This window comes from Heloderma suspectum, chromosome 1, assembly GCF_057233095.1.
Source record: "Heloderma suspectum isolate Gila_16-S chromosome 1, 16-S_ref, whole genome shotgun sequence".
Lineage (NCBI taxonomy): Eukaryota > Metazoa > Chordata > Lepidosauria > Squamata > Helodermatidae > Heloderma > Heloderma suspectum.
Window position 1 is genome coordinate 182,475,625 of NC_139458.1, and position 11,960 is coordinate 182,487,584.

General features: G+C 44.3%; 1 protein-coding gene across 2 annotated transcripts in view; it reads right to left on the minus strand.

Moving 5' to 3' along the window:
- Positions 1-9,685, minus strand: part of GRB14 (growth factor receptor bound protein 14) — a 70,564-nt gene extending 60,879 nt beyond the window's left edge. Inside the window, exons 1-2 of one of the 2 annotated variants that reach the window (XM_084811831.1) lie at positions 9,331-9,685; positions 6,557-6,689 (exon numbers count right to left, since the gene is read on the minus strand). In XM_084811831.1, the coding sequence (XP_084667957.1) occupies positions 6,557-6,689; positions 9,331-9,506 (309 nt within the window). In that variant the 5' untranslated portion in view covers positions 9,507-9,685. The remainder of the gene's footprint in view (positions 1-6,556; positions 6,690-9,330) is intronic. The other variant, XM_084811837.1, reaches the window with a different exon arrangement.
- Positions 9,686-11,960: the final 2,275 nt, after the last annotated feature.

An 11,960-nucleotide genomic window follows, 5' to 3' on the forward strand; every position in this document is an offset into this window, starting at 1 on the left:
GAATGCTAGTGCTCCCCTGGACACCTTTCTTGGTGCCTGCCAAGATCCCCTACCCCCCACACACACACACACACATTTTTTTTATTAACACATTTACTTACTGGAATAGGTTTCTGTTTGTGCTGAAAACTGAGTTCAAAGGAATTGTGTAGTGTCTTGGGGTGCAGACCCCGCCTCTGCCTTTGACTCAGTCTTTTGGGCAGGGTACTTGTCCTTTGCCACACCTTCCATGGCAGCCAGTCTGTGGTGGTGCCCAGGACAACTTCTCAAATTGCCAGATGTGCCCAAGGCCCCAAAAGGTTACGTACCCTAGAATAGCGTATCCTGAAAGAAAGCATAGCTGACTGGTTGGCAGTGACCTAGTGGAGCCAGGGCTCACAGGGACACAGCACCGGCAGGTTTTGGTTAGCAGGGATCCTGACATCACCTGCCACCCCCTTCACACTTCTCTGTTCCCCCTGAGCGGCAACCCCCACAGTAGCTGGCAGAGGGGAGGGGGGAGGAATTTCCCCATCAATGAAATATAAGTTTCTGTGATGTAATACAAAGTATTTTCGGGTGGCCTGGTCTTGAATGGGCAATTTAGACCCACTAGCTTTACAAAAGACCTTCTCCTGGTGGATATTAAAACTGCTAGAACTGGTTTGTTGATGTGGATCAACACAGCTGCCTGCACACCTGTCGTTGGGAGTGTGGCTATGGGGGCTGTCATGGTTGAGCACCTGCACTTCAAAATTTACCACTACATCATTGCTGGCTGGCAGCCTGAACAGAAGCACTCCACACCAAAGCATTTTGTTGCAAGTCCCATTTGTTCTAACTGTTCCGCAGTGCTTTCCATGGAAAGGTGAGCCATTTCGAGATCACGTGCTATTGCAGAAATGAAAGATGCTAGATGAGTAACAATTTTGGACCAGGATACCTGAGGGAGTGCCTTCTCCCTTATCAATCTGCCTAGTCACTGCGGTCATCAGAAGGCAAGCTCCTGGTGGTTCCACATGGACCTATGGCCCAATTGGAGTCCACCCAGAGAAGAGCCTTCAGCATGGTGGTTCCCTTCTATGGAACTCCCTGCCTCAGGAGATCAGGCAAGCACCAACATTATGTTGTTTTCAGTGCCTCCTGAAAACAACTTTATTTCAGGAAGACTTCCTTGATCGACCAGCCATGGTTTTACTGGTATTCTGTTTTTAAAAATAACCAATTTTATTTTAATATGGTGCTTTATTATCTTATCTCTTATTGTTCACTATTCTGTAATCTGCTTAGATGTGGAGCAGTATATAAATGTTGTAAATAAATCTATAAATCAGTGAGATAGTCACTACAGAACTACAAATCATCAGACAGTTCTGTACTTCCTATGACAAGACAAATACTTCGCATTCGTTCCAGAATTCACTCAGAATGGCTTGAGAGGAGGGATGGGTAACTTGTGGCCCTCCAGATGTTTTGGCCTACAATTCCCATCAGCCTTAGCTAGCACAGCCAATGGTGAGGGCTGATGAGAGTTGTAGGCCAAAATGTCTGGTGGGCCACAAGTCATCCACCTCTGCTTCAGAGAAAAGCCACAGTCTGCCTCAAAACTTCTCTTGTGTTACATGTTCTCTCAATAAATTTTCCATCAATAAAAAGTTGTGCTGAGGTTCAGTCAACAGTTTTCCTAACAGAAACAGATTGATTTGGTCTAAAGTGGTCACATTATCTACACAGTCTGAAGATAAACATACTGAAAGAAGTTTCAAAAGAATAAAATGTTCCTGTGCTTTAAATACCCTTGAGTTTTCTTTTGGCACATCCAATCCAGTTATTTACCTTGAACTATTATTGTAGGGAAATTGTTTCTAGCTTATCTTTGACCAAAACAAGATTCATCACTCCACTGCACATTTTCCTTCTATTTACCCGCAGATTTATTTTTGTTTTGTTCTGCCCCACTGTAACTGATGGTCCACTGAAAATGGAAACTTTTCAAATATTGATATGCTGCTTTTCTAAGTCGGCAAAAACCCACAATTCCATCGAAAGGTTATCCAACAAACAGCTGCTTGTGTTGCACTTTTAGGGTCAATGGTAAAAGCAAGCAACTGGTGTTCATACACGACGTGTGGCTGCGGGACTGTCCGATCTTCTTATTCACGCTGCTGAAACCTATGTAAGTGGCAAGATAAGGAGCAGTCACATGCTCCCTATGCTCCAAACCGCCCACTTGGGGGTCAAATTCCATGCAAGAGGATGGTGTGTGCCAGCCTGAGACCCACACAGACTCTAGAAGGGGACGTTGTGTCTGAGTGGGCCTTATCACACCAGAGACTATATGCTGCAACACATGGGCCCCAGGGGTGCAGTCATTTGCACGACTGCAGTGTATGAACCACGCAGCTTCTCAGCTGCCATTGGTCTGTTCACAGCAGGATAGATTTGTCCAGTGTTGTGACTGCATAAAGCAGAGTCATATATTTGCATCTGTGGAGGCCTCAGTTCACACATCACAGAGCGCCATGTCAGTACATCCACAGAAGCTTCTTGCACTGAGCTTTATTATAAGATATGAACCGAGTCTGAGATTCCAAGCATATCCTATCTACTGCAATCCTACACACACTTCCTAAAGAGTAAGTTCCACTTAATTCAGTGGGATTTACTTCTCAGTTAATATCCTGTAATTCTACTAAACCCCATTAAACACAATGAGTAAACACACTCAGGATTGCACTGTAGATAAAGGGCAGTATCCAGTGTTAGTCCTTAAGTTAGACTACCACTGGATACAACCTATAGATACTTTATAAAGACAATTGTCTTTATATCAAATCAGCAATTGTACACTGGATGTCATTTTTTTTTTCATGCCCTCCAATACCAAATTTTGCTCTTTCTTCTCTTTTCTACCATATCACACTTCATATTCAAGAGTCTCTTGGCAACATTCGACCTCTTGATCAATTTGATTCAGCTTCCTTTTAACTAATCCCCTCTTCTTCTTCTTTTGAAGTTATTTTCTTTCAAAAATCAAATGTAACCTTGCTGGATTTTATTGGCAACTTTCCATCTACATATTTTGTACATGATAGCACTGTCTCCACTGTTCCCAATTGGTTTCAACAACGCTTACACCTCAAATCTGTTCCAGGGTATCACTAGGATCTAGGTCCAGAGTCACCTCCCCTCTGATTGGTTCCATTATCAACCATTCCAAAGCACAATCATTCAACAGAGGGGAGGGCAACTTGTGGCAGATGCTTTGGCCTACAATTCCCATAATCCCTCACCATAGGCTGTGCTGGCTAGAGCTGATGGGAGCTGTAGGCTGAAGGTTTCTGGAAGGTCACAAGTTTCCCAACCCAGATTTATGGTAACTTGGAATGTTACCTCTTTATCATGACCCAAACTAGGGTTACCAAGTTGATGTGAGAGTAGTTGAAGTCCCATCCGACCTCAGGAAGTATCAACAAGCACATGGCTGGTGTAGATCCAGTAGATGTTACATACCTGGACTTCCAAAAGGATTTTCACAATGGCCTTCTCTAAAGGCTCCTGAGCAAACTAAGCATTGGTAACTGGTTAAAGTGTCAAACCTCTTTCAGCCCAAGGGCCAGATTCAAATTCAGAAAAGCTCTCGGCGGGCCGCGTTCCAGTGGTAGGCGGGGCCAAAGGCAAAAGGGGTGGAGCCAAAAATGCTGGTGTATTTTAACTTAAACCTCGTGCTACCAATAACAAAGCCATTTCAAGTTTTTAGAATGGGGAGAAAACACATGAGGCAGCCACCTTGCTGAAGCTAAGCAGGTCTGGGTCTGGTCAGTGCTTAGAAGGGAGACCACCTGGGAACCACATGTTCCCACACCTTGAGTTCCACAGTGGAAGAAAGGTGGGATATAAATGTATTAAAATACATACATACATACATAACAAAAGCCAGGAAACCACCAAACAACTGGCAGTAGGAGGAAAGGGGTGTGGCCATCTGGGACACCATGGAGGGCCAGACGATGACCCCAGGTGGGCCGGTTCTGGCCTGCAGACCTGAGGTTCAACACCCCTGGATTAAAAAACAGGAAGCAGAGAGTAGAAATAAACGGACACCTCTCACAATAGAGGGATGTATTGAAACAGGTGCTTTTTGAGTTCTTCATAGATAACCTAGAGTTAGGGTGAATGGTGAGGTACCAAGATTGCTGACAACACCAAGTTGTTCAGGGTGGTGAATACAAAAAGGGATTGGAAAGAACACTAGAAGGGTCTCTCCAAAATGAATGAATGGGCAATAAGTTCGCAAATGAGGTTCAATTTAAGTAGTGTAAAGCGATGCCTACTCAGACAAAACACATACACACACCAAATTTAGCTGATGATGTCTGAGCTGATGGACTGGGGCTGACTAATTAGACAAGAGATCTTGGGGCTGAGGTGAATAGTCAGTGAAAACATTGAGTCAGCGAGCAGCAGCTGTGAAAAAGGCAAGTTCCATGCAAGGGGGTATTAGTCCAGTAATATAAAGCCTTTCACAAATCTATGATACAGCCAGATTTGCAATACCGTGTATGGTTCTGGTCACCCCATTCCAAAAAAGATAATATAGAGCTGGAAGAGAAAGAGGAAAGGACAGCCAAAATGATTGGAGGTTATAGGACCTTTGCTATGATGAGAGGCTAGATCAATTTAGAAAAAAGGATGTCAAAGGAAAAGACATAACAAAGGATTATAAAATGGTGCACGGTATGAAGAAAGTATGAGTTTTTCTCCCTCTCTCATAACTAGAATTTGGGCTCATATAAGAAACCTGATTGGCAGGAAAGGCAAAATACAGTATTTATTGTATTTATTTTTATATTTTCTGTACCACTCCTGCATCACCAAAGGTGATCCCAAGGCAGTGTACATTTTAAAAAAAGGCCTTTTTCAAAACACATAATTCATTTAAGGACTTTGCTACCATAGTTGCTAGCCTAGATAGTTTTGAAAGGTGAGCAGACAAATTCACAGAGGATGGTCTATCAATGGCTATATGAAACCCCCAGGGTCAGAGCCAGTATGCCACTGAACAGCAGTTGTTGGAGAACAACAGTTGAAGAGGGCTGTTGCCTTCAAGTCCTGCTGGTGGGCTTCCGGAGGCATCTAGTTGGCCAGGGTTGGAAGCAGAGGGGAGGGCCATGGTTCAGCAGCAAAACCCATGCTTTGTATGCAGGTTCAATCCCCAACTTCTTCAGGTAGGATTGGAAACTTATCTGCCTGCCTGAAACCCTGGAGAGCTGCTGCCAGTCAATCTAAACAGGACCAAGCTGGGTGAACCAATGGCCCTACTCAGTACAGCAGCTTCATGCGTCCATCAGAAGAGGAAGGTCACAAAGAAGAGGAACAGGTTCTCGGGATGCAAAAATAATTTATTAACAAGAAGCCCGATGCATTTCGACCTGTCCCTTATTTTGACGCCTTCTTCAGGGAGCTGTAACATTAGTGATAATCAAAATTACAAATGAGACAACACATAATACTAAAGCACCTTTTCAAAATTAATAAAACATATTGCCACAAGGACCTACGCATATATAACATGGTTTTAAAACCATGTAAAACCTGCCATAATCCTAAGAAATAACATATAAATTCTTACTTACTAGAGAAAGATGTCTGCAGAGTCTCTCACAGCAAAAAGACTGTCTCCGGTATTAATCTACAGGCAACTGGAAAAGATATTTTTCAAATTCTGTCTTATACTCCTGGCCCATTTTTAATCGCCAGTAGATTCATACAGGAGACAGTCTTTTTGCTGTGAGAGACTCTGCAGACATCTTTCTCCAGTAAGTAAGAATTTATATGTTATTTCCTAGCATTATGGCAGGTTTTACATGGTTTTAAAACAATATTATATATGCATAGGCCCTTGTGGCAATATGTTTTATTAATTTTGAAAAGGTGCTTTAGTATTATGTGTTGTCTCATTTGTAATTTTGATTATCACTAATGTTACAGCCCCCAGAAGAAGGCCTCAAAACAAAGCCGAAACGCATCGGGCTTCTTGTTAATAAATTATTTTTGCATCCTGAGAACCTGTTTCTCTTCTTTGTGGCCTACTTTGGATGCTCACCTCCTTCTGCTTTTTCATCAGAAGGATGAAGACACGTGGTCTGAGGAAATCTTTTCTGAAGGAGTGTATGATTAAGGTTTTAGAGAAGATGGTATGAGAAAGGGGGAGACTGTTCAAAGCATGGGAAACACTATGGCCAAAAAAAATGAGATGTGCACAGGAGAAGGAAGCAAGCAAGCCTGACGTCAAATTTTTTAAAAAAACTCACAACCAGCACATTCAAACAGAACATTCACTAGATTACTGCTGTTGTCATTATTGTTACTATGATGATGATGCCTGAAACATCCAATTGCTACAGTGAACAAACAAGGAAAACATCAATGTGCTAACTCAAAAAAACAAAGCACAAACAAAAATCACACAAGATTTGAATGTAGTCCTTTTTATATCCTGGAGCATTTTACTCAAGGATTTGAGGGAGAAAATATTATTTTATTTCAAAGTTTGTTAGGATTGGGAGAGGCTTACCTGTTTTATCCTGGGATTTGCCTTAGGCAACAGGCTGGCTGACAAAACAGATGTAAACTGAGAGCAGCAAAGCTCTGGGAAAGGATTTGGTATTGATGGGATTTCTAGAATGTCAAGTTCTGTCTTTTTTCTCCTACATTGAAGAAAGATAATATACAGTTCATATATAAATAATGATAAAAATTCAAGTCAAAAGTTACAAGAAACTAAAAATATGAGTGAAATAAAATGCAATGAGAGATACACAAATTTCAGTAGGCAGATTTGAAGGGTAGTAACTCATAAACTAGTAACTAGGCAGTTGCTGTCCATTCTGATGAAGAGTTCTGTGTAGTTTCAAAGGTTGCACAATCACTCACAGAACCTGATCCAATATAATATCTCACATGCAATGTGAAATAACTTTCTATTAAAAACAACAAAAATAGTTGTAACAGTGTTAGATTACTGGCCACAATCATTACATTATGGGGAAAGATTAGTATATTAATTAGCCAGTTCACAGTAAAAACAAATGTGCAGGTTTAAGGGTGGGACTCTAATCCTGAACATATGTATATCATGGAGCAATTTCCAGTGATGTCCTCTGATTTTGATGAAATTTATTTCCAATTAAGTTTCAAATCACAGTCTTAATCATATAGCGAGACATCACATAGCAAGAAGTTTGGCTGAAATCAATGGACCTTACTTTCACATAAATTACTTATCAGGATCACAGCCATACTGCTTGATCTCATGAAGGCTTACTCCGAAGTGAGCTCCCTCATCTTCAGTGGGGCATACTCCCAAATAAGCACATATAGATAGGATCACAAGCATGCACTGCAATTCCATTTATATTCAGCGGGACTTACTTCCAAGTTAATATGCACAGATTTGAGGGCCAGCCCTAACATGAGTCAAAATAAAACAGCTAACTCAGGTGGCAGATCTGGGACTCCTCTAAAGGCCAGCAAATTTGGGCACCATTCAAATGGTACGGTAAGGCTGAATATCTAAAAAGCAGTTGGGGGCAATCTCCAATGCATTGCTTAAGATCTTTTTGTATTAAAGCTTTTAGAGAAAGAAATGTAGGCTACACACACAGCTTTACTCATTACACATTAGTATCAACACCATAAATACTGACTTCACTTGGCTTTATGGTTATTATTTAACTTGCCTGCTGCTCTTTACTTGCTAGCCCCTATGTTTACAATGTTTATGTCCCATAAGGAAACTTTCATAACATCAAAAGAAACTGCTTGCATTCCCTGAAGTGCTTAATTTCATATAAGGAGATCTGTAACATTTATGAAGAAATATTCGAGCTGTCTTTCCACACGTTAGGTTGGATGCAGTCTTAGTCATGCTTAGAGTAGACCCATTCAAATCAATAGTGGAAGTTAGTTTTGGCTAAGGTCAGTTGCATTGATTTCAATGCGTCTACTCTAAGCATGAGTAAGTCCGCATCCAACCTGTAGATATTAATAATCTAACATTTAACATGAATATACATTTTCAAGATTGTTTTTAAAGAACAGATTTATAACATCCATGTCCCAGTATAGAAACATTTCTGAATATGGCAGGTACTTTTAACAGTCCAAATGTATGTCTGCTAAACTACTACAAGTACCACTCTCACTGCACATAGTAACAGTGATCATGAAACAATGAAACCTCAATTCACTTGAAGAATTATTGTTGTCATTTACAACTCCTGTCTATTGTTCTTTCTCAGAAAGTTCTTTTGTTATGGTAAATGGAACCTCAAAACCATCACAAGTTAATAGTCCCTATTCCTCAGACAAGCGCCAGCAGTAACACTTCCCACCCCACATGTGTAAAATGTTGTTTGGATAAAAGAATGCATACCAACCCCCCCCCCCCGCAAAAAACAACATTGCAATAACAACTTTTCAAACCATACCAAGTGACAATTTCAAGAATTCCCCCCCACCCCACAGTTCTGCCAAATACCTTCCACCCAATTTTGCAAAGTCAAATTCAATTGTGTATTATACATATTTCACAGAACTCTGAAACATTTTCCGCAATTCCGTGCTGGCGTGTGCGTTTAAAATTCTAGTTAATTCTGTTTAATTCTAATTTTCCCAATTGCTCAAAAGCCCCAAAGTCTTTAACATCCATCAGCTACTTCACATGGGGGCAGTGTAGGAGACAGCCTGGGCATATCTGGACCAGGTAGAGACCACCTGTTCCAAACCATGTAGAACGCCATGGTTTATTCCCTTTGCAGCCTTGGTTCCATACAGCTTACTGGGGCAAATGAAGTTTTACCTGCTCGCCAGACAGTGGCTTCTCGCAAGAACTGGCCTGCTTGATCAGGCACAACCGATCACTCTCCAGATGTGTTGGACTGCAATGCCCATAATTCCCAGCCAGTATGGCCACTGGGAAGCTGCAGTCCAACACATATAGAGGGCATCAGGCTGAGTACAGCTGCGATATTCTGCCTCTAATGCAGCCTTCCCCACCCTGGTGGACTCCAGATGTTTGGGACTACAACTTTCAGCATTCCTGACCTTTGGCCATGCTGGCTGGGGCTGATGGGAGCTAAAGTCCCAAACAAGTGGAGGTTGGGGAAGGCTGCTCTAAAGGTAACAGCCTCTGTTGTTTGTCCCAGGGCTCCCATCCGCAGAGGTATACTGCCCCTGAATATGGAGGTTTCATTTCTCTACCGTGGCTACCTACAAGCCGCTCTCCCCGCACCCTCCCCCTCAACTTAAGAGAGAGAAATCGCCACTCCTTTGGAAGGCCAGACGTACCTGTCTTCTCTTCGGAGCGGGGCCGAGCGGAGCGGGGCCGCGGGAGCCATCCAGGGGGGGAAGGCGAGCTCGCCCACGCCGCTGCCCCCCTCGCCCCTCGGGGGCAGTCCTCGCCGGCGCTCCGCCGCAACGCTCCCCTCGCCGCTCTGCAACCCTGGGAGAGAAGTGGCCATCATTTCACACCCGCGACTGGCTGCGGATCTAAAGGACCGCAGCCTCGCCGCGGCTACCGGCGGTCACGGGGCCGGAGAGCCGGGCTGCTCTGCCGCGGCGGAGAGGGAGCGAGAGGCGGCGGGCGGCGGGCGGCGCCGGACACACCTTCCCTTCGCCCGGCTCGGCCGGCCCCACGTGCAGCGTGCAGCGAGAAGGGGAGGAGCTGCGCGGAGGGGAAACACGGCGAGGTAGTTCCAGGCATCCCCCCCGGGAGGGCGCCACCCAGGCGAGCTTCGGGAAGGGGCCGGCGGCGCCCGGCGACACCAGGGCGCCGCCCAGTCTTCGGGGAGCCCGGGCGGGCGAGGGTCTGGGATCTTCAGCAGCGAGACGGGGGCGCTGCCTAGAAAAGGTCGCATCTTCCCTCCCAGCCGGTGCCTGCTGCCGAACGCGTCTTTCCCGAGCCGGCACTGAACACCGGAACTCGCAACATGGAGGTTGACTGCGATTCTGTGCGCGCTTACCTGGGAGTAAGCCCCCGTTGAACCCCACGGGTGGTATCCAACGTTATTCCGACTAGAGAGTAGACCCACTGAAACGAAGGGAACTTAGGTTAGTCGTGACTAACCTATGTCTCATTCATTTCAATAGGTCTACTCTTAAGTGGGAATAACGTTGGATACTACCCAGTGGCTGGCTTGGCACGACATAATGACCCACGCTGAAGGTAGAGTACAGGTTGTCTTTGAACCATGGGTTGTGTGAACCCAGCTGCGCTGACAAACCATGGTTTGTTAACCACAAACAACCCACGAAGAGAACTCGTGGTTTGTTGCTGCCTTGTGAACTGTGAGTTGTTCATGGTTAACCCTGAGTGTGGGTTGTCGTGTTGTGTGAGCTGGGGGTTTACCTCTGAGTAAACATGCCTAGGATTGCCCTGCAGATTCCCACCAGTGTTGTCTCTACACAGAAGTAAATCCCAGTGATTTTAATGAGACTTCACTCATCCTTTTCTCTAAGTTGTTTTGATCTTTGGTGTTGGTTTTCATGCTGGGGGGGGGGTTGTGTGACCCACCCTGAGAACGTTTTGTTAGAGAGTGGCATAAACTGTTTTTATATTATGCATAATACTGCATTTTTAAGGTTTTTAATCTTTGTAAATCACCCAAAGAGCTTTGGCTCTTGGGTGATATAGAAATGTAAGAAATGAATATAAGTAAGTGTGCATATAACTCGGCTGGTGAGCCTTTCCAGGGGCTTCTTCACTGGTGAGTGAGGTTAGGATTCTAGCTTCAGGCTGTAATCCTAGACTTTTATGGGAGAGTCCCATTGAACTCCTGAGATTTACTTACAACTAAACGTGCTAAAGATAGAATTGTTAGCCGCGCCGGGTCTCAAGCCATTTTCCCAAGCAACACAAGTCAGTTTTTATTTCTTGTTAGAATTGTTTGTTTTGCGATTTCTGGGCTTTTTTTTACATGTGAAACTGAAATGGACTTTTCCTTGAATCAAACTAAAAGGAGACTGTAAAACCTCCATCATGGGTGCAGAACCTCTTTCAGCCTGAGAGCCTAATTCTATTTTGGAGAAGCTCTTGGGGGCTGCACTCCAGTGGTGGGCGGGCTGAAGGCAAAAGGCGGGGGCAGAAAACAAAAAATACCAGTTTATTGTAGGTTAAAGCTCTTCCTGCCAGTACCTAAGCATTAGGGAGGCATTTCAGCCTTCTAGAATTGGGAGCAGGGGACTCCACAAAGGCAGAAAATCACCCAGTGATTGGTGGCTGTGGGAAAGGGTTTGGGGCCAGGTGAGGGAGGCATGGCCTTCTAGAGAACCCCAGAGGGTCAAATTGGGACCCCCGGAGGGCTGGATTTGGCAATTGGTCCTGAGGCCCCGAGCTACACTGATGACAATCCACATTGAGTTGTTCTTCCTTCCATGCTTATTTCTTCCTTCAGTGTTTATTTAAAATAGATTGTAACGCCACCTTTTGAGGAACAGTTGGGCCTCAAGGTGGCTTATGATATTATTTAAAACCATCAGAGTATAAACCAATCAAACCAGTTAAAGCCACAGAGTGGAGTCACTCTGCAGTGTGTGTTGCAGCAGAAAATCACCAGATTGAAATGTTGTTGAAAGCTTGAACAGAACAGCTGCCATCTGGAAGATACCAGCGATGGAGTCTGTCAAAGGGGCCTGGGGAGAAAAGCCCAGAGCCTCGAATCTGCACAAAGAAGACCCATTTCTTTAGGGCACAATCCTATGCGTGTTTAGACAGGGGGGGGAAAGGCCTACAACTCCCAGCATGCCCCAGTGAGTCATGCTGGGTGGGGCATGCTGGGAGTTATAGGACCTTTTTCTGTCTAAACAAGCATAAGATCATGCCCTTGGTCATCCACTTCACCTCAGAAGATGGGGGGAATCTGAAGCACAGCCTCCACTGAAGAATTTAATGAACAGAATTTAATAAAGGCAGTGGCCAC